Source organism: Homarus americanus, unplaced genomic scaffold, assembly GCF_018991925.1.
Source record: "Homarus americanus isolate GMGI-L3 unplaced genomic scaffold, GMGI_Hamer_2.0 scaffold59875, whole genome shotgun sequence".
NCBI lineage: Eukaryota > Metazoa > Arthropoda > Malacostraca > Decapoda > Nephropidae > Homarus > Homarus americanus.
The window spans coordinates 1-21,160 of NW_024741576.1; the positions used below are offsets into that span (position 1 = coordinate 1).

General features: G+C 36.6%; 1 protein-coding gene across 1 annotated transcript in view; it reads right to left on the reverse strand.

Annotated features, from left to right (window-relative positions):
- Positions 1 to 6,333: 6,333 nt before the first annotated feature.
- The window catches only part of LOC121875932 (pyroglutamyl-peptidase 1-like), a 32,509-nt gene continuing 17,682 nt past the window's right edge, over positions 6,334 to 21,160 (reverse strand). The window contains exons 3-5 of the mRNA XM_042380686.1: positions 20,991 to 21,117; positions 13,090 to 13,196; positions 6,334 to 6,364 (exon numbers count right to left, since the gene is read on the reverse strand). Of these exons, the coding sequence (XP_042236620.1) occupies positions 13,156 to 13,196; positions 20,991 to 21,117 (168 nt within the window). The 3' untranslated portion in view covers positions 6,334 to 6,364; positions 13,090 to 13,155. The remainder of the gene's footprint in view (positions 6,365 to 13,089; positions 13,197 to 20,990; positions 21,118 to 21,160) is intronic.

Consider the following 21,160-nt stretch of genomic DNA (forward strand, 5'->3'; position numbering starts at 1 on the left):
ATCATTGTGCTTTACGTTCGGTTACGTATTACTAGGCTAATAAAGCTTATTATAATGTAGTAAGATTTTTAAACTTTGAAATATTTTGAATTCTTTTACAGGTAGACCAAATCAACTATATGCTCATCAACTTCATAACACATTAAGCTGACATACTCTAATTGCTTTTGAGTATGCTAAAATTTACCATCAGTAGAATAAATGCAAAATCTACACTACTATATTTATGAATAAATAAAACCACAATAAAAAGCATCCATTTGTAACAAGTAAAAATACTTGAGAGTGAATCATAGCTGCACAAGTTCTGTTTGTAATCCAAATTTCTATAAACTAGTATATTTTTGGACTGAAATGTTAAATATGGTGACATATCCTTTTTGATAAGCTTGTTTGAAATATAATACTTTCTTGACATGATTCGTAGTGGATGTGGCGTTACATACTATAAAAATGTCATGCATGATTTGTAAAACATTTTTGCATAAAAGGGAAAAAGTTCTGAAAGCTAACATCTTTTAAACCAATGTATAAGGTTCTGCAAGAGTTTTGTAAAATATTTTACAATTGAATGTCTCAGGCAGTATCTGTACATCCTGACAGCACTATTGACATCATTTGTGCTCTTTATTTAAATTGCTCTGAGGAGATTGCGTAAAACAGGACAGAAATCCATAATTTCGGTAAGCTTTACTTTAGTTTCATTATAGGGTAATGATTTGTTTATGTACAGTATATGTGCAGTAGTTAGCATAGTTATAATTAGTGTACTTCATTATTTTGATAGTAGAGAAAAAGAACTTGAAGTGCTTTTTCCATTTTACACATTGTCAGACCAGCAAAAAAGAGGTGCCATTTCAGATAAATTGGGCATTAAAATGGCATGAGTGTGCTATAAAATAAACAAAAGCATATTAGTACAGTATGCAGGCCTGTCATTGGGTGTTCAGACTAGCCCAGTTCACTACCCACATCTCTTCATCGTTAGGTTTTCCTATTTAAGCTGTCTGTTAATTCTGCTAATATTCCAACACATTAGGCCCCAACTATTGCCAAGACTGCAATGTGAATGTGGGATGCATCAGCACAGCTCAATGATTCTTATTACTGAAGATTGGATTCATTGGGCAGCCTGGCTGGGTGGTGTCAGCAGGCATGACTGCTGCTGTCTACAACTCTTAACAAGCACATGTATGCTGGAATCCAGTGCTTCTATGTTTACACACTAGTGTTGTTGGGTTTTACTTCTAATAAGTATTGTATAGCCAAACAAAAAAATTTATTTTTTTGTAAAGTGTATTCAAATTTAAAAACATAGCTAAAGTAGGAACAACCATATGTGGTAGAAACAATGTCAGTGGGCATAAAAAGAATATGATATTCTTCTTAACTATTTATCAAAATGTATATTTTGGTTGGTTGATTTGGGGTCTATTGCTTGTTACTATTTTATGACCATCATTGTTCAATTGCAATGTTTGGTGGGGTCACCTAGATTGACCTTTCACAGTTATCTCTGGCCATGACTTACAGTGGTGAGATATAATCATGTACATGCCATCATAAGCTCTTGCATTTAAATTACTAAATATTTATCTAGTGCTGTGTGACATTAGAACAGACCAACACTACTGAAACCTAAAGAGTTATGGAAGAATACCTAATCAAAATGCACAAGGTGAGAAAATGGTGTTGCAGATGGATTATAATTTTAATTTACTGCTCTGCAAATAACTTGAACTTTGGAAGCGAAATTCTGTTGGAGACAAATTTTTAGTCATAGTTTATAAGTGCAGTATACTATATAGAAAATATTTGGATTTTGAAGACACACACTCTCTCTAGAGGTGTGACTTTACAGTAAATCGCCACTAATTTTGTTTGAATTTTTTGATGAAAATCTAAAAAAATTAACTAATAAAAATAAAATTGTCATTCTGCACGGAAGACTTTGTGTTGACCAAGATCCTGTGGTAACATGTTGGCCCTATAGGACAGCCTAGGGCTAATTTTCCAGCCAAGACCAATTTCCCTTCTCATATGATTTTGCTTCAACATCTGGAATCACTGCATCCTTTGTGTTTTCCAGTAATGTAACCCCATGAATGTTAGTTGTTTCAACAGATTTTAATGTATTTATCAAACTATTGAAGTGTGGCAGCGAAGATGACAAATGTTAGTGGGATATATTGATCTGGTTGTTGGGGCTTGCATTCAACTTAATATTGGTGTGTTCCATGAAAATAATACTCCTACCACAATGAACAGGACATCAATCAATAAAGAAAATTAACCCAGTCTTTACTGTGAGAACAAACATACATATACTGCATTAATAATACAGTACTGTATATATTTACTTTCTACTATATTCATTTATTCTAAGATTTATTTACTATTTTATATATCTTATAAGTAGAAATTTCTAAAATAAGTTGCCCATGGTATGAAAATATATATGCACAAAATAAAAAAATTATAAGGGCAAAATAGCTACAATAATTTTAATGAACCTCTAACCTCTGGTAAGTTCAAAATTATTTCCTGTAGCAGTTGGAATGTTGTGATTGTTTCAACAGCATATCTTTCTTGGTGTGTGTATATATCTATCTGTTGACCGAGAAAAAGCTGGCTTAAGTTGAAAAAGAGGCAGAAAAAGGCCTGTGTAATCTACTCTAATAATGCAACCTTACATACCCGGGCTGTGATATAATGTACTCTCGGGTCCCACCTGCACTCTGAAAATTTTTCCATTGGTTCCATTTCTTATGGTAATAAGTAGAACCTGGACCTGAAAAAACATGCGTACCAGGTAGAAAGTGATGTGCGTCAGTAGTCAGACAGCTACAGATATTTTCTCATCTGGGTGTACTTTTGCTTTTTCTAGCATTTCTCATCCCTTGTTTAATTGTTGGAACCTCTGTTGAGCTTTCTCTCTCCTTGGTGAGTCTTTAGATATTTGTTGTGCATTTCTTGATGGCAGCAGCAATGGCAGCAAAGTATCTTGTTACTTGAAGGTTTGGGAGAGTTTGGGGCATGGATGGCTGAGCGGAATCTTCTTGCTTTGGGACAAGTAGTAAATGAATCTAAAGGAACCTGAAAATCCATTACAACATCAGAGCAAATTTTGAAAATCTACACACACTCACATTGGGTCTCATTTTGTGTGTGTTTCTGCATTTTTTGGATTATCGTTACAATTGGTTTTGAAATGTAATCATAGTTTATAGTTTACGGAAGGAAACATTGGGTAGTCTTGGGTATTAGTATTAGCTTTTAATCTTGTGATCTTTTTTTTTTTTTTTTTTTTTGGTTATAGCTATATTGGTGATTTTGGTTAATGGACATTTTATGATGTATCAGTAAATGAAGTAAAAACAACCTGACAAACTTTTGTATTCACCCCCACCTCCTTTAGACGTTTACACATGGTGTCATCTTGCCTATCAATTGCTAGGCATTATTATATATAGTTGATCATTTACTGTGTCCCCGATAATGTTATTATTTTTGTAAAAATATTTTTTTTAATGGAACTGACTTTGATAGGCATTACTTTATATTTTGTCTTTATTCAGGCATGTTGGGTCATGAGACCAGCTGTTTGCTTTGTGTGCATTATGTTAAGTGTCTTGAACACTAAATTGATATTTTTACACAAATGAGGAGTTTATATATTTTGTGGGTGTTTGTTCTACAGGTTAGTAGTTCTCTTTGTAGAAATATTTTTCTAGACATAGTTTCCTTCTTATCTCTAACTTTTTATTTCTCTTGCTCTACTTTTTCTATTTTTTTTTGTTTTCTTTTTTAATTTCTCTTATCTCATTCTTTTTCTTGTTTCCTTGTCATTTGGAAGGTGAGTGAGTGTGAGGAAAGGAGGTGAGAGTTTGAGGGTGTGCGTTGCCCCTAAAGGGTTGTATCGTTTCTCTCTCAGCAGTGTGTGCCTGCTGTATCAATAGGTTTATTTATTTAATATATTTATTTATATGTAGCTTTAGGATTTAACTAATCAGGGTTATTTGGGGTAAAAAATGGTATTTTTAATTAATTAGAACTGGTTTTACATTTAATATCAAGGTATTTCCCATACCTATGTCTTGGCTGGAATGGTGGGGCTAGCTGTTGCCTGCGTTCACCAGTTTGTTTTATTTATTCATTTACCTATGGCTTTCCGCGACTTACAGGGAGTTAGGGACCCAAATCCAGGTTGTAAGTTGAGGCTAAGTAAAAATGCTTAAATAATAAATAGAAAATCTAGATAGGTTTCTCTTTTCTTCTCAGCTCAGCTTCTCCTTTTACACTTGTAGCCATTTTTAAAGGTGAATTACAAACAAAATTTTGTCTGTTATGGGGTTGGGATTCGAGATGTATTTGATGAAATTTTTTTGAATGGGCAGGTTGATGGCTGGAATTAATTAGTCTAAATGTGGTAGTTCTGATAGTGAGGATGTATTTATTCTCCTTGGATCTGCCTATTATGGTGTATGTTTCATCATAAATAACATCTGTGGCGTTAAATATATAACAAAATACAATACAGTATATAATTTGGCTTCATATGGGCAAGCTAGTCAGGGGTTGCTTTGTGCTGTTCTACCGTAATTTCTTCCCTGTTCAGTTTATTCCTCTCTCTGTAAGTGGGGGGGACTGGTGTGCCATTTGCCCAGTTTGTTTGTTATTTTACTTTAATTCTGCAGTCAGGCTATTATTTTTATATGTTATCACATTACAGGAATTTGCCAGGGATAATGTGTTCAAGTTTTGGAAGGGAGTTCAGCGTTACTTTTAGCTAATAACTTGGTAACTTGGTTTGGGTGAGGACAACGGTAGCCTGTGGCAGGTGATGTGCTTGTACTGAAGTGTTATGAAGAATGTGGCAAGTGTGGTGGTTGGTGGGGCAGTCATCTGCAAGCTTTGTGAGGTGGTGAGAACAAGTGAGTGGGTGTTAAGAGACGGGGTATCCACTTCCGGACATCTTTACAGAAGAGCGGAAGATAGCCAGTGATTTTGAGACATGAGAGGTATTGTAGTGGTGTGGTGGTGCTGGTAAGACCAAAGGCATGACTCAGCAGCAGGTGGCAAGGTTCTCGCAGGTTGAAGAACTCAAGGATGATTTGCGTGTTGGGCAGCTGCCATGATGATGAACTCCGTTTGAATTTGGGCAGTCTGGTTGAGACCTTACAGACAACTTGCAGGGAATTTATTAAGCATTGCGCAAGCTCTTATACCACCTGTTTTTGCCTCAACAATGTGAAGAAATCAAGGGAATTCAGTGACAGATTTCTACTTGGAGATTGGTGAAGCTTGGTTGCTTTTAATGTCTGGGTTGGTTTTGAAGCTCTGAATATGAATATTGCCTACTCAGATCACATTGTCTCCCAGGGCTTTTTGCCTCACTATTTGATTGGAAGCATGAATATTTGTTTATTTAATATAACAGATGCGTAATGGCATTATTTGTCGTTTTTGGAAGATTAGGTTGGTTTTAGTTATTGCTAGGTAAAGGTTTGACGTTCCATTACATAAACAATTTAACGCTGTTAAATGCATTTTACTAGTGCGGATATCAGGATGTGTGTGAAAGGTGTATCAGTTACATTTTAAAGATGGTTGATCTCCTGATACAGTACATATATTTAAAAAGAATTCAATAATATATGTTTTTGCAAAAGTATTTTTATTGCCTTTCCATACATAAGGTAGTAGTTATTACTTTAACTTAATTTATTAATTTGCATTTTCCAAATAAGGGGTGGCGAATTTAACTTCAGTTAAGTGGGATTAACAATTTTATAGGTTTTTCACACTAACTTAGTATATAAACGGTAAAAATATTCCTTAAAGTTAGCTAGATTTATGTTTTCATGCCATTAATTTGATTAAACTGGATTTACTGTGATCGTCAGACAAAAATACAACATAGGGGTGACTTACACAACAAACGAGTGCAACACATAGGCTCATAAGTTGGAATAAAACACAAGGACTCTGCGGAAATTAGGTGTAGTCCTCAAAGTGAAGACAATGATGAATATATTAAGAACATTATTGATATTAGTTTTCATTTTTGACTCAATTTTATCTACATCATGTAACTAGGAAAACTCCTATAATGGTTCTAATGCGATTCATATTTAAGACCTTGGTTAATTTAATTTGGGACTCCATTCAATTTTACACCATTATTTTCTTCATTTCAAGTAATCAAAAATAAAGCAAAATTACATTTTCTTATAAATAATAACTAAATCGATATATATTATAAAAATCTGCTTTCAGGAGGCTGCAGACTTGTGAAGATGGCCTTCCAGCATCGCTAAATAGTAAACTCATGCAGCTAGTGGGACCTTTTGTTTTCACGCATCTGAACAAGAAAAGGAGAAAAAACATTCTCAGGTTTCTTACGGCTCATTTTTGTGTCCTATTCAGCATGGACAAAGAGCAAGACATGATAGAGCTGGTTCAAAACTACAAGATGTGTTAAAAGCGATATGAAAAGGTTTGAGGGTCTGTGGATTATTATATGGAGCAAGCAATGAACATAATATTATTTTCTGAAGTGGATCCATTAACAGGAAGCATTAAAATTAACTGAGGACGTGAAAAACACACTTGACGTAATACCACCAACTTCAGGTACACCATCAAATTCAGCATCATAAGCAGCTGCAACAACTTCAGGTTCAGTAACAGTTTCAGCAACAGCTATGATATCTTTATGGAAAGCTTCAGCTTCAGCCAGAGTTGAACCTGATTGTGAAATCATCTGAGTAAAAACTCACATCATTGGCTGTCATATGTTTTAGACTTCGCCATTGTGAGTAAATTTTTTGTTTACATTAGTAAGTATTATTTAAAACATATATGAACAGTAATAAATGTTGCTTTGTATTCTTATGAAGAGAAATGACATGTTTTCACATCGCTTACATACAATAAGTTTAGTCTATTTCGTTTTACTTCACCATTAATGGTAACAGTGGGTACTTCTATTGTTCCATGTATTAACATTAAATAACATTACAGTTAACCCTCACTTTAGCGGTTAATGTAACCGGAGGGTCAGCGTAAAAGTGAGAAGCGCGTAAAGTGAATAACATAACATATGGGATTAATTGAAATGAGTCGGGCGATCCCCAAACTCCACTTTTTGTGACACACAACTATGTTGTAGTAAAAATATTATCTTGACTTTATGATGGTATGCACACACAATTAATAATTAAAATATCAATAATATTGGGTTTTTTACTCTTACATTAGTAGAAAAAATGGCTGGGCACACGGGGATGGGGGTTGGTTCGAGGCAGAGGGCAGATTATTGGCCCTCACCTTGTCACTTGTATCAAATGTATCACTATCACACAGGAGGCTCAGGAGGCCTCTTTGTCAAACTCCCAAAGTCCATATAAGTCCATATCCTCATAATTATCACTATCACTGACTTGGGCTGCTGTGTGGAGGGTGGCGGGTGAAGAACTGGTAATGTTTTTGATGACTGGGCGCCATGCTACCATGTTCGCAGCTTACACAACATAGCGGTTGGCGGGAGGTTTGGATCCAAAAATGGCGGCTGACTCGCCAGCCCCTCTCTTTACGTAAAGGGGTACACACACAGCGGAATGTGAGCATCCTGGGTTCGGCAGGGCACAGCGTAGCGTGTGAAGCGGGAATGCGGGACAGCGTAAAAGTGAGGTTAACTGTACAATACATACATATTAATTTTTTACATTAAGTTTACTACAACAACCAGGTTCTTATTTCTTCAGTTTCTTATGTTTTTTTAGAAGTAGAACCATACGTCATTAGTCCGCAGGGTGTTGTATACATGAGCAAAACAATGCCGTCTCATCTCTATTGTATAATAATACCATGTCATTCATTAACCCACATTTTGCGGGGAAGAAGTGAAAGCAGCGTAAGTGAACAACATAACATATAGGATTAATTGGAAATAGAGACGGGCCGACCCCCAGACTCCACTTTTGGCGACACTGCATTATATTTGTAATAAATTATCTTGACTTTATGATGGTATGCACACAATTTATTAAGAAATATCAATAATATTAGGTTTTTAACACTTACATTAGTAGAAAAAGATGGCTGGGCAGCAGGGATGGGAGTTGGTTCAGGCAGAAGGGCAGATTATGGCCCTCATCTGTATCACTTGTATCAATTGTATCACTATCCTACAGAGGCTTGCAGGGCTCTTTGTCAAACCCTCAGTCCATATCCTCACTAAAATTATCACTATCACTGACTTAGGCGGCTGTGGGTGGGTGGCAGGTGAAGAACTGGTAATGTTTTGATGACTGGGCGACATGCTTTCATGCTCGCCCGCTTACACAACATGGCGGGAGAGATGGCGGGAGGTTTGGATCCAAAAATGGGCTGTGGCCCGCTTTCTCATAAAAGGGTACTGCGCATGAGAATGTGAGCATCCTGGGTTCGGCAGGGCACGGCGTAAGCGTGGAAGCGGATATTGGGACGCGTAAGTGAGGGTTGACTGTATATAAACATAAATTCAATCAAATACATATGCAGCATCAATAATTTATCTTTTGTACATATTCTTAATAAGATAAAAGGCGGTTTCTTTAGGGAACAAGTATACATTGCTTTTCTTCCACTATCACTCTTTTTTCCTTTTTACATCAATGGTTACTTTTGATACATTAAATAACATGTTATCAAAACACACTTTTTTCATTAATTTTACTATAGCAATAACCAGGTTTTATTTTCTGGGTTTCAGATGGATAACTGACATTATAGGTGTTAGCTTACGGCAACAACAATAGCGTCCATCTCCTCTTGTGGGATATTATTATTGATTTATTGTATATATGTATAAGGTGCATTCATAAACATTATTTAAAGAATATAGTTTGGATTTTCATTAATTGTATTGTTTTGGGGTAAGAGGATAAAAATCCACACAAAGATATAAAGGTCACACTGGGAACACAACTCATATTATTGCATTATTTTAATGTTAATTAATGATTCATGATAGATGATTCACCTTGCACTGCAATATTGGAGGACACATTAGCGTTAGTTTATTGACTTTACTGTATTGCAATACAGTACAGGTATACTATAATGGTCCATCTATCTGGTATCAGAGATCTTTGCATACAAACATTATTTTAGTTTACTTTCTTCATTTTTTAACCATATTCAAAAATTGTAAGAAGGAAAAAACTTGCTTACTCCAAGTCCCAGACTATGAATGGTAAATCTTCATTATGACATACAGTATAAATTATAAAAACACATCTAAATACAGTGTATCTCATTCAACTAACACTAAAAGTATGAAAATGCTTTATGTGAAGATATCAAACAATTAACCTGTACAGTGCTGTGTATTTCATCATCGCCATCAACAACATTTTAAAGTGCATTTCTGACATTTATGTGGGTTACTCTTGAGTTACCTGATAACACCTCTCCATGCTATGGTCTCTTGAAACCTCTCTTGTCAAGTTCCTAACTCTTAAGCCATTTCTTACAACCTCTCTCCATGATCATTTCATGCCCTGCTCTGGCTCTCCTCCTCTCCATATTTAGATTCCTGCATCTCTTGACCCAGCTGGTCTCATCTATTCTTTCCCACATGCCCAACTCAGCTTACCTCTACGCTCTCTTGGCTCTGAACAAGGTTTCCTGTTCTTTCAGTGTCACATTGCGCATCCTCACCATTCTCATTTCAATTCACTCAAGCCTACGTGTCATTATCTATAACTGCTCATGTTTCAATGTCCTACAATATCACACTTCGTGCCAGTTTTTTATTATTATTATAATTTTTTTGATTACGGTATTATAATTTCAATTATTATTATAATTTTATTATTATTATTATTATCATCATTATCAGTGTTATTATTATTTTGTTTAATTCTTTATTTTTTATTATAAATTTTATTTACTATGAACTAATTATAATTTTTATTATTATTACATTTTTCGCTTTAACCCGATGTTGGGTCAGTGATCTGTGCTCGGTGGGCTAATCCCCATAAAAAAAATTGCATACATCTATCTCTTTTTCACACTGGAAGGTCCTCATGTTGTAAATAAAGGCAGCACTCCTAGCTTCCTCCAACCACTTCTGGCTCTTGCAACTGTGCTGGGGTCAGCACCACCTCCTGCACTGATCATGTTACCTAAAACTCATTGACACGGTACATCCTTAGGAATTCCACAATTACAAACTAATCTTTAATTTCAGTTGTTATGTATTATGCTTCAACATCTAAGGTCTTTAAGCCAATATGAAGACTATTCTTTAATAATAGAACAAAGCAACAAATATTATCTTAACTGGATGCCATAACAACATGTTGCAGTCAAAACAACAAAGAACACCTTCCATATACAGTACTGTAATTAATACTTGGATATCCAACTCACATATGAAAAACATATAACACATCTATAGTACAGTACAGTATGTAAATATTTACTCAAATGCCAAAAAATAATTATAAACTTAATTATATGAAATTATATATTGAATATAATGCTATACATTTAATTAGTGCAGTATTATAATACAGAAATATAACACAATATCACCTTAAGAACACCTGCCCAAACAGGCCAACATACAGGTATTGTACTAAGGAAATCACTATATTATAGAGCCAGGTCCCTCCTCTATATTACCCACATCCAAACAACTTCAATGCCCTCCACTCTATATTACCCACAACCAAACAACCTAATGCCCACCCCTCTATATTACTCACAACCAAACAACCATATCCCACCCACTCATACCCACAACCAAACAACCTTATGCCCACCACTCTATATTACCCACAACCAAACAACCTTATGCCCCCACTCTATATTACCCACACCAAACAACCTAATGCCCACCCACTCTGTTCCCACATCCAAACAACCTAATGCCCACCCACTCCTATATTACCCAACCAAACAACCTAATGCCCACCCACTCTATATTACCCACAACCAAACAACCTTATGCCCACCCACTCTATTACCCACATCCAAACAACCTTATGCCCACCCACTCTATATTACCCACAATCAAACAACCTTATGCCCACCCACTCTATATTACCCACATCCAAACAACCTTATGCCCACCCACTCTATATTGCCCCCAAACAACCTAATGCCCACCCACTCTATACCCACAACCAAACAACCTTATGCCCACCCACTCTATATTACCCACGTCCAAACAACCTTATGCCCACCCTCCTATATTACCCACGTCCAAACAACTAATGCCCACCCACTCTATATTACCCCCACAACCAAACAACCGTGTGCTTACCCACTCTATATTACCCACAACCAAACAACCTTATGCCCCCCACTCTATATTACCCACATCCAAACAACCTTATGCCCACCCACTCTATATTACCCGTCCAAACAACCTAATGCCCACCCACTTATATTACCCCACAAACAACCTTATACCCACTCTATATTGCGTCCAAACAACCTAACTCCACATACTGAAAAAAAAACTGCTTGTAGCATCGAAACAAGTTTCCATCACTAGTAAAAGAAACAAGCTAATACTATCAAAGGATTCATGATGAAAGTGTTACAGTCAAACAATCTACAGTGACCCATTGAAAGTAATTTCAATTGAAGAATTAAATTAACTATGAAATACATCTGGGGTGCATAATCTTGGATATAGCCTTGGAGCTGCTTTACTATGGGACTCCCACTCAGTGAAAGCACCGTGGGAGAGATTGTTATCAGATTTTTGGGAAAACACGTTGCAAACTTAATATTCCTCAGTAGACAAAAAAACCTCAATCCAACCTTAGTAGATTCTTTGGAATAAATTCCATGTTTTACTACTAGAACTAGGGAAATTTATAATAAACTTCATTAGGAGATAAGTATTCATACAAGTCCGTTCAGTCCAGGTGTAGCCCCCCATACCCTTCCTCTTGTGAGATAGTAAGTACTTCTTGACAGCACATGCCAGTAAATTTCTTTAAAAAAAAATTAAGTTAAACATGAGACCAGTTAAAAATAGCAAACCATCAAATAAAACTGACTGGATTGTTCTCCAGAAAAATGGCATTTCTTTAACATGGTGAGTACCTGTCAGTTCCCTAAACTGACATTGGGTCCAAATCAGCTTAACAGAATTATTCAGTCATTCCTAGCAGTGCACAAAGGCAAAAACCTAATATTAATCTATGAACATGGAGAAGCTGTGGATCAGTTCAAGACTTCTCTGGTGATGAATACAAAGGTAAAAGGATTTTATCCTCTATTCCACCTAAGGTAAGGGAGATTCAGTTGCTGGGGAGCCATTTGGGCAGTATGAAATGAACCCTTTAACCTAAGGAGCGGTACACCTGACAACTCTACTGTGGCTGAACTACGTGAATAAAGATTACCATGGTACTGTTGTGGATACTCTCTACAACTGCCGATTTGTAAACTACCAGCCACGACCATTGCGAGTTCCACAGACAGTCAACACCGGCCAACCCGGCGAGTTCCACAGACCAAGCTTCGCTTTGGGACTGCGCGGTGATTGGCCAGTTACCTCCTCACCTCAGCCAATCAGCGCCGCTCACTTCCGGCAGAATCGTATAATACCCCCAGCCTCGTCGTGAAGAGATTCTACTCAACGCTCTCAAACAGATAGACCTTTCAACAAGCTCCTCACCACTCAGCAACTCCTAGCACTGCATTGTACATATAATAAATTTTATATAAAACCCATTGTGAGTTTTCCTTCTCACCTCCATCCTTAGTCGAGATTTCCTACTGAGATTTCCTACTTGTCGTTATGTATGTGAACCTAACAAAGAGAATTTGGCAACTGTACATACACTAGGCAACAGCACTAACAACTCGTAATTATTTCATTCCGTGGTGAACTGTTGCTTCTGAAGATCCTTTTGGGACTTGGTTGTGAGGTAAGCATAATTAATTTAGAATGTCCTAGTCTATTATGCCTAATACTTAACCAAGGGTTTATAAACCAGGACTCATGGCTGTAATTCAAGTCTCCAAGTGAAGGACCTCAGCAATTAAATAAGCTACTGTACTATGTCTCACCTGCCTGGATCAGTAGACTTAGCACATGGAAGCTTGAGTTTGTTATTTTGTTAATGGCACTGGATATCAAATCCATTCGTATCCTGATTGGATCACTTCATCCCCATCTGAAAATTGAAAAGGCATTTAAAATTTAAGAAATCAAACTAGTGTTTACACTCATTCTTATATAGAGAAAGAAATAAAAATAAAATCATATGGAAAATTATTTTTTGGCTTATAATTTTGAGAAAATACTTTTTTTTAACTTGGTTATATACACATAGGGTTGCTAGCTCAGGTTTTAAATCCAAAATAGCACCTGGAAGATTTATACTGAGAAAAAGTGAGCCTGTACAGCTGGGGGGTTAATTGAAATATTTAAGAGATTTTGAGGCCATAGGATATGGGTATTTACATATCCTAAGGTCAACATAAATAACATCTCATTGGCATCATTAAAAGTATGCCCAATGATTTTATTCTGTTTTGGCCTTTTACTGTATACAGTACAGTGGTCCCTCATTAATGACGGTCCAATTTACAAAATTTCTTAACGTATCTATTCTCCCATAATGATTTTCAGTTCGATTAACAAAGCTCCACGAAACACGCTTTGTTGCGCGATCAGAGAACCGCCAAAGCATTTTTCGTAAGGTCCGGACATGAATTTTTGTCATTTTTGTCGACCCTGCAAAAAACGAAATTTTCGTAAGGTCCGGACCTGTCGTTCCGGCACTTTTGGCGAACCGGCCAAAAAAGCATTTTTCGTAAGGTCCGGACATGAATTTTTGTCATTTTTGGCGACCTCGCAAAAAATGAAATTTTCTTAAGGTCCGGACCTGTCGTTCCGGCACTTTTGGCGAAGCGGCCAAAAAAGCATTTTTCGTAAGGTCCGGACATGAATTTTTGTCATTTTTGTCGACCCTGCAAAAAACGAAATTTTCGTAAGGTCCGGACCTGTCGTTCCGGCACTTTTGGCGAACCGGCCAAAAAAGCATTTTTCGTAAGGTCCGGACATGAATTTTGGTCATTTTTGTCGACCCAGCAAAAAATGAAATTTTCGAAAGGTCCGGACCTGTCGTTCCGGCACTTTTGGAGAACCGGCCAAAAAAGCATTTTTCGTAAGGTCGGGACATGAATTTTTGTCATTTTTGGCGAACAGGCAAAAAATGAAATTTTCATAAGGTCCGGACCTATCGTTTCGGCACTTTTGGCAAACCGGCCAAAAAAGCATTTTTCTTAAGGTCCAGACATGAATTTTTGTCATTTTTGTCGACCCCGCAAAAAATGAAATTTTCGTAAGGTCCGGACCTGTCGTTCCGGCACTTTTGGCGAACCGGCCAAAAAAGCATTTTTCGTAAGGTCCGGACATGAATTTTTGTCATTTTTGGCAAACACGCAAAAAACGAAATTTTCGTAAGGTCCGGACCTGTCGTTCCGACACTTTTGGCAAACCCGCCAAAAAAGCATTTTTAGTAAGGTCCGGACATGAATTTTTGTCATTTTTGTCGACTCCGCAAAAAATGAAATTTTCGTAAGGTCCGGACCTGTCGTTCCGGCACTTTTGGCGAACCGGCCAAAAAAGCATTTTTCGTAAGGTCCGGACATGAATTTTTGTCATTCTTGTCGACCCCGCAAAAAATGAAATTGTCGTAAGGTCCGGACCTGTCGTTCCGGCACTTTTGGCGAATCCGGCCAAAAAAGCATTTTTCGTAAGGTCCGGACATGACTTTTTGTCATTTTTGGCAAACCCGCAAAAAATGAAATTTTCGTAAGGTCCGGACCTGTCGTTCCGGCACTTTTGGAGAACCGGCCAAAAAAGAATTTTTCGTAAGGTCCGGACATGAATTTTTGTCATTTTTTGCAAACCCGCAAAAAATGAAATTTTCGTAAGGTCCGGACCTGTTGTTCCGGCACTTTTGGCGAACCGGCCAAAAAAGCATTTTTCGTAAGGTCCGGACATGAATTTTTGTCATTTTTGGCAAACCCGCAAAAAATGAAATTTTCGTAAGGTCCGGACCTGTCGTTCCGGCACTTTTGGCGAACCGGCCAAAAAAGCATTTTTTGTAAGGTTCGGACATAGGATATGGGTATTTGGACATATCCTAAGGTCAACATTAAGTACTTTATCTCTTTGGCTTATCATTAAAAAGTAATGCCCAATGTGACACTTATTCTGTTTGTACTAGCCTATACTGTATACAGTACAGTGGTCCCTCGATTAACGAACGGTCCAATTTACAAAATTTCGGTTAACGAATTAGCTCCCATAAGGATTTTCAGTTCGATTAACGAAAGCCTTACGAGAAACACGTTTTGTTGGTCGCATCAGCTGATCAGCCAGTCCGCTAGTACAGTAATTGGTTATATGTTTACATTCGTTTCCAGTGGAGTAAATATGAAGAAAGTTGTGCTCTTGAATATTTTTGCATTTTTTATATTACCCAGTAAATTTATTGGTCATTCTAATTTAGTTAACATATTGATAATATATACAGGACAGGGAACAATTTTTGTGTGCCAATCAGCTGATTGAATCACCCACCAATGCTTCTTAGTTTAACTTTGTTTACAGTGGAGTGAACATCCAGTTTGTTGGTCTCTTGAATATTTTTATTTTATTTTTACATTAAATTTATTGGTCATTCTGAAATTTAGTTCACATATTGATAATATACAGTGCAGAAATTATTATGAAACATGAAGAAGGCATTAGAACCAATGCACTCTGTAAAGAATATGGCATGTCATCATCGACAGCCTCTACAATCAGCTTTTTGATATGTAAACAAAGCTGCCGGGAGTACGACATGCACACCTCAGAGTACCGTATATCACGGCCTATAAGACGAAATTTGAACATTAAAAAAATCTGCCCAAAGTTAGGGGGTCGTCTAAACCACCAAGTTTAAAATTCTTACCTCTTAAATATTGTGGTTTAGTGTGTCAAGAGTGGTGATGAAAACATCGTAAGCCACTCACAAGGTCTTACCACTAATTATTTTATACTGAAACTTACGTTTGGCAAGCTGGATTCAAATTAAGATTACCGGTATATTAAAATAATAAAAATGTATTATAAACCTGTCTAACATACCGTAAAAGAGATTTATACCCCTATAATAAACACAGCTATCATCACACACCCCTCCCCACGCCCCCCCCCCCATTTGCCAGTGAGGAGCCGTGGAGGTGGTCAGTAATGCATACCGGTATCGGTATATTTACTCATAATAATATTTATCTCCTATAAATAATTGATTTAAATTTTATTTTTTTACAAAGAATATTCAGTAAATGAGTGCATTAATTCTTGAAACTATCGACAGTTAATTACAGACGCTCAAGTGACGTCACTAGTGTTTACACTACACCAGCTGGTAATATTTGATGCCATTACTTGAAGTGAATTGGCCTTATTTTAAGTAACTAACTATAAATAAATACAAAAATTAAAAAAAAAGATCAAAACTGAGAAATAATATACTGTATGTATGTTGTGTTGTCAAAGTAAGAGGAACAATTGTGTAAGTACGTAATATTTTTTCACTCAAATCCTAATGAAACACTACTGGAGAACATTCCTTTGTCGCAAAACAGTTTATAAATTAAAGAAAATAATTACAGTGTGTTTAATATATTACAGTATATTATAAATAAATAAATAAAACAAATAATTCAGTAAATCTATTTAAAGTAAATGGAAAATAAGCAAACATGTTATTTACCAAGACCCTTCCGTCTGGCTCAGGGTGAGATGTAGGGGAGATAAAGAAGGCTATTTATAGCCCATCAGAAGTGACCAGTACCCTAATGCACCATAAATAATTCATTGAACATTCATTTTTTGTACATAGTATATTCAGTATATATATATATATATATATATATATATATATATATATATATATATATATATATATATATATATATATATATATATATATATATATATATATATATATATATATATATATATATATATATATATATATATATATATATATATATATATATATATATATATATATATATATATTTGTGTAATAAATGTATGTAGTAAGTACATACTGGTAACCTTTTTCACTCAAATCCTAATGAAACACCACAATTAGAATACGGTGGTTGCTGTTGAACCACATGTTGTATAAATAGTCACACCACCGAGACGAGGGAACACTCCCAACACGCTTCAGTGACGTCACTAGTGTTTACACTACACCAGCGGGTATAATTTGATGACATTACTTGAAGTGAATTGGCCTTATTTTAAAAAATCAAGGATGGTTGGTAAAGGACTACTGAGTCAGTGGGTAAGTGTCACATTTGGGGTACTGGTCTTATACAGCAAATAGAGCTCAAAAGCTACTTTTTAAATGGAAATTTGGGGGGGGCGTCTTATGCACCCCGCCGCCTTATAGGCCGTGATATACGGTAAGTTAAAATACAGTACGTGTACTGTTTTTTATTTATTATTGTAGAGTATACTGTACGTACAGTAGAGTACTGTATTGAGTTTATATTTAATGTTTTGTTAACTATATTACTGGTATACAGTACTTTGTATGTACTTTTTCTGTGAGTTGGATTTGGTTCCCTAACCCCGTCGTAAGTCGGGGACTGCCTGTATACAGTACATTTTTCTCGTTATTCATAAGGGAAATTTCGTAGTTATTCAGATATATAATACTTTAAAGTATTTAACAGTCATATCAGTGAAAACAGTTGTCAACAACCTGACTTAGTCTGATTTTCAACTCGGTTCTCTCTCAAATATTTTTTTTATTGTTGATGAAATAGTGTTTTACTAACATTGTTATATGCTTAAACACCCTAGTTATTGAAGCGCAGTGATAACACGTTAACAGGAACTTATTTTCTTGAAACAGTCCAGAAAAGAATTTTCCAGACTGGGGCCTGCTCCAATTAGTCTGGTTTAAGAAAGAGCCACATTGAAGCTAGCATAGCTCAGGCAGGAGGAACTACAGTAACTCCTGACATTTTCATGTGAATTCTATATTAGCAAAAAAAATCAAAATAGCCCAAATCATAAAATTGAGAATATCAAATTACTAGTGATCAGCGTACAGCATACAGGTGGATTTGGCATCCTGTGTAACGCCGACAAGGCTGTGGGCTCGTAGCACTCGTCTTGCCTGCATTGCCCACCGTTTCTCTCTGGATGTTGGACACACTAAAATAACCCGTTATAGTACCTCCTTCTTTCCTCACACAGCCAAACTGTGGAATGCTCTGCCTTTTTCTGTGTTTCCACACTCATACAATGTCTCACTTTAAAAAGCTAGTTTTCCGGCATCTTCGTTGAGTAGATTAATATATTCTCTTTCTTTTCTATTGTTAATTTCTTTCTACGTATTCTTATTGTTTCGCCCCCTAGGCCCTGTTGTGGGTCGTTCGACCTGTGCTCAGGTGGGCTAATTCCCATAAAAAGCTATATATATATTCAATATACAGGCAGTCCCCGATTTACGACGGGGTTAAGGACCCAAATCCAGGTTGTAAGTCGAAAATGCAAAAATAATACATAGAAAATCTAAAATGGGTGTCTCTTTTTCTTCTCAGCACCACAAAACTCTCACTTTTAAGCTTGCCAGCCATTTTAAAGGGAATTACAAATTAAAATTTTGTCAGTACACAGCGCAATCACTAACGTCGGGACTCAAAATAAGTAATTTGACAAAATTTTGGTACGACTGCGGCGGTCATATGTCCAGGTGGTTGTAAGTCGAGGAGTACCTGTATGTAATTTCGGTTTATGCGAGGGTTTACAGGAACACATCCCTCACATATACCTACTGCATATAAGTTAGCACATCTTTTTTCAGCTTCGGGATCAGCAGTGAGGTGCTGCTAAACAAGGGGAAACAGCAGAACACAGAGGGCAAACAACAGGTTCAAATGGCAGGGCAGTAAACAATGAGCACAGCACAGTACTATTCTGTACTCCTTAATAATAATAATAATAATAATAATAATAATAATAATAATAATAATAACCAGTACCCAAAAACCCATTGAAACAATGGTTTCGGTTAACGAACGTTTCGGTTAACGAACGACCTTCTGGAACGGATTGAGTTCGTTAACCGAGGGGCCACTGTAATAACAAAAATAATAATAATAATAAACAAGCTTGTTATAAGCGGTTTCAAAATTAAACAACAGATTTATTGACACCATACTTCCATGTAAACGATGTGGTTCAGAGTTAAACAATTTAGTCAGCACAGGCACGATAGCACTACAAGTCTCCATAATTATATGTCCAAAGCTCTGTGCAAAGATTGTTGTGGTGAACTTCAGGTCCTCAAAAGACTGGCCTGTAGCAACAAAACGAAAAGTACTGGAAAGTCTTTCACTTGCAGATATTGCATCTCTCATCTGTGTGTTCTCCTTCCTTATGAGTGACATAAGCATCCCCAACAAATCAAGAAATGTTGCATTGTCTATACGTAGGAAGTTCTTATAGTCTGCAGGAAAAGATATTACCATTTCCTGTAGAAGGCTCTCGTGTGTGAACTTTGGTCTTTTGTTATGCCACTCCTTCCACACCTTTCTTTTTCATTTTTTCGCTCCATGGTCTCTAGAGCAAGGATAATGGCAATACATGCGGCCTCCATAATCATCTTGACTGGGCGCGCCACACACGATAACTGACAATTGCAGTCTCGTTACTAGTGTGTGGGCAAAACCAATAATTGCACAATCAAGGTGATTGTGCAATCGTGACTGACCGTCTATCGAGGGGGCTTAAATAATTGGGATATCAAGGAAATAAATATTTGAGTGTCTACATGCAAGTGTGATTATGATCATACAACTTAGTCTGTACAGATTTTATGTGCAACATTTACTTGTACTGGGTAAGTGACATTTGAAATTTACTTGCCTAGAATTTTTTTTTTACTTGCCCTTACAATAAAAAAATTGCTTGCCTGGATTTTTTCATGAAAAAAGTAAATAAATGCTTAAATAATTCAAATTTATTGTGTGTATCATTCCACAGATCAGATGTATTTGTCTAAAAATGGTGTCAGTGGCAGTAACACTCGTCATGTGATGTAAAACCATCAGCTCACCTCACACCTGCAGGGTGTGGGATGGCATCTGTGATCACCAACCCTAACTACCACGCCCCTGCCCCTATAATCTGGTGTTAGTGGCAGTAACAATTGTCATGTGAAGCCATAATAACTGACAGCTCACATCTACAGCCTCTCAACTTGGAGTTCCTTTGAAACATTGACAACTTGATACCAGCTGACTACAGGTGAGTTGGTGGCCCAATGTAGAGATAAATTACCTGCACTTGGCACAGGTTCCTAGTCTTGGTACAGTACACTGATGACAAGCAGACCATTGAAAGACCTCACTAGTTAAACATGTACAGTACAGGGAGGTGGGGTCACGCAGCACCTGACAAATTCCCCAAGTATTTACCTTGCCCGCTGGGAAAGTGCCAAGCAGATGGACATGAAGAATCACTTGCCTGGCCCTAGTCCAGGCACTGTTAATCTGCACAACCTGATACAACTATTACTAACCCCATTTGGATACCAATCCAACTCTGTTTCATAAGTGGAGGTATGATAGTACCTAAAACTGTCAATTCGTTTGCTCTGTGTAATGACCAATTAAATATCAAGGTTATATTTTATGACAAGATAGGCAGGATTGTTAAAATACCCCAAAATTTATAATTTCGGTGAATTGTCATAACGAGGATACAATACCACTAAATTAACATCAAATAAAGTTAAATTTTTCTTTTTTATATTTTCAAATTTGTTATGCTGTACAGTAGGCTACAGTATACAAAACTTATACTTTCACAAAGGCCAATGATGATGACAAAATTGATCTTCATTACATCTAAAAATTGAGTTTTGTATACTAACCTGGTACACAAAGACCTTTGTGGGGAAAACACCCACAATTATCCTGCCTATTATAGCCAGTGTTGTGGGCCAATTGTTCCAAGGTCAACGTTTCTGCTAGGCCTGATACTCCTACATGCACAGTCAACTGAAATGCAAGTAAAAATGCATATCATGAGGTTCCAGGTACT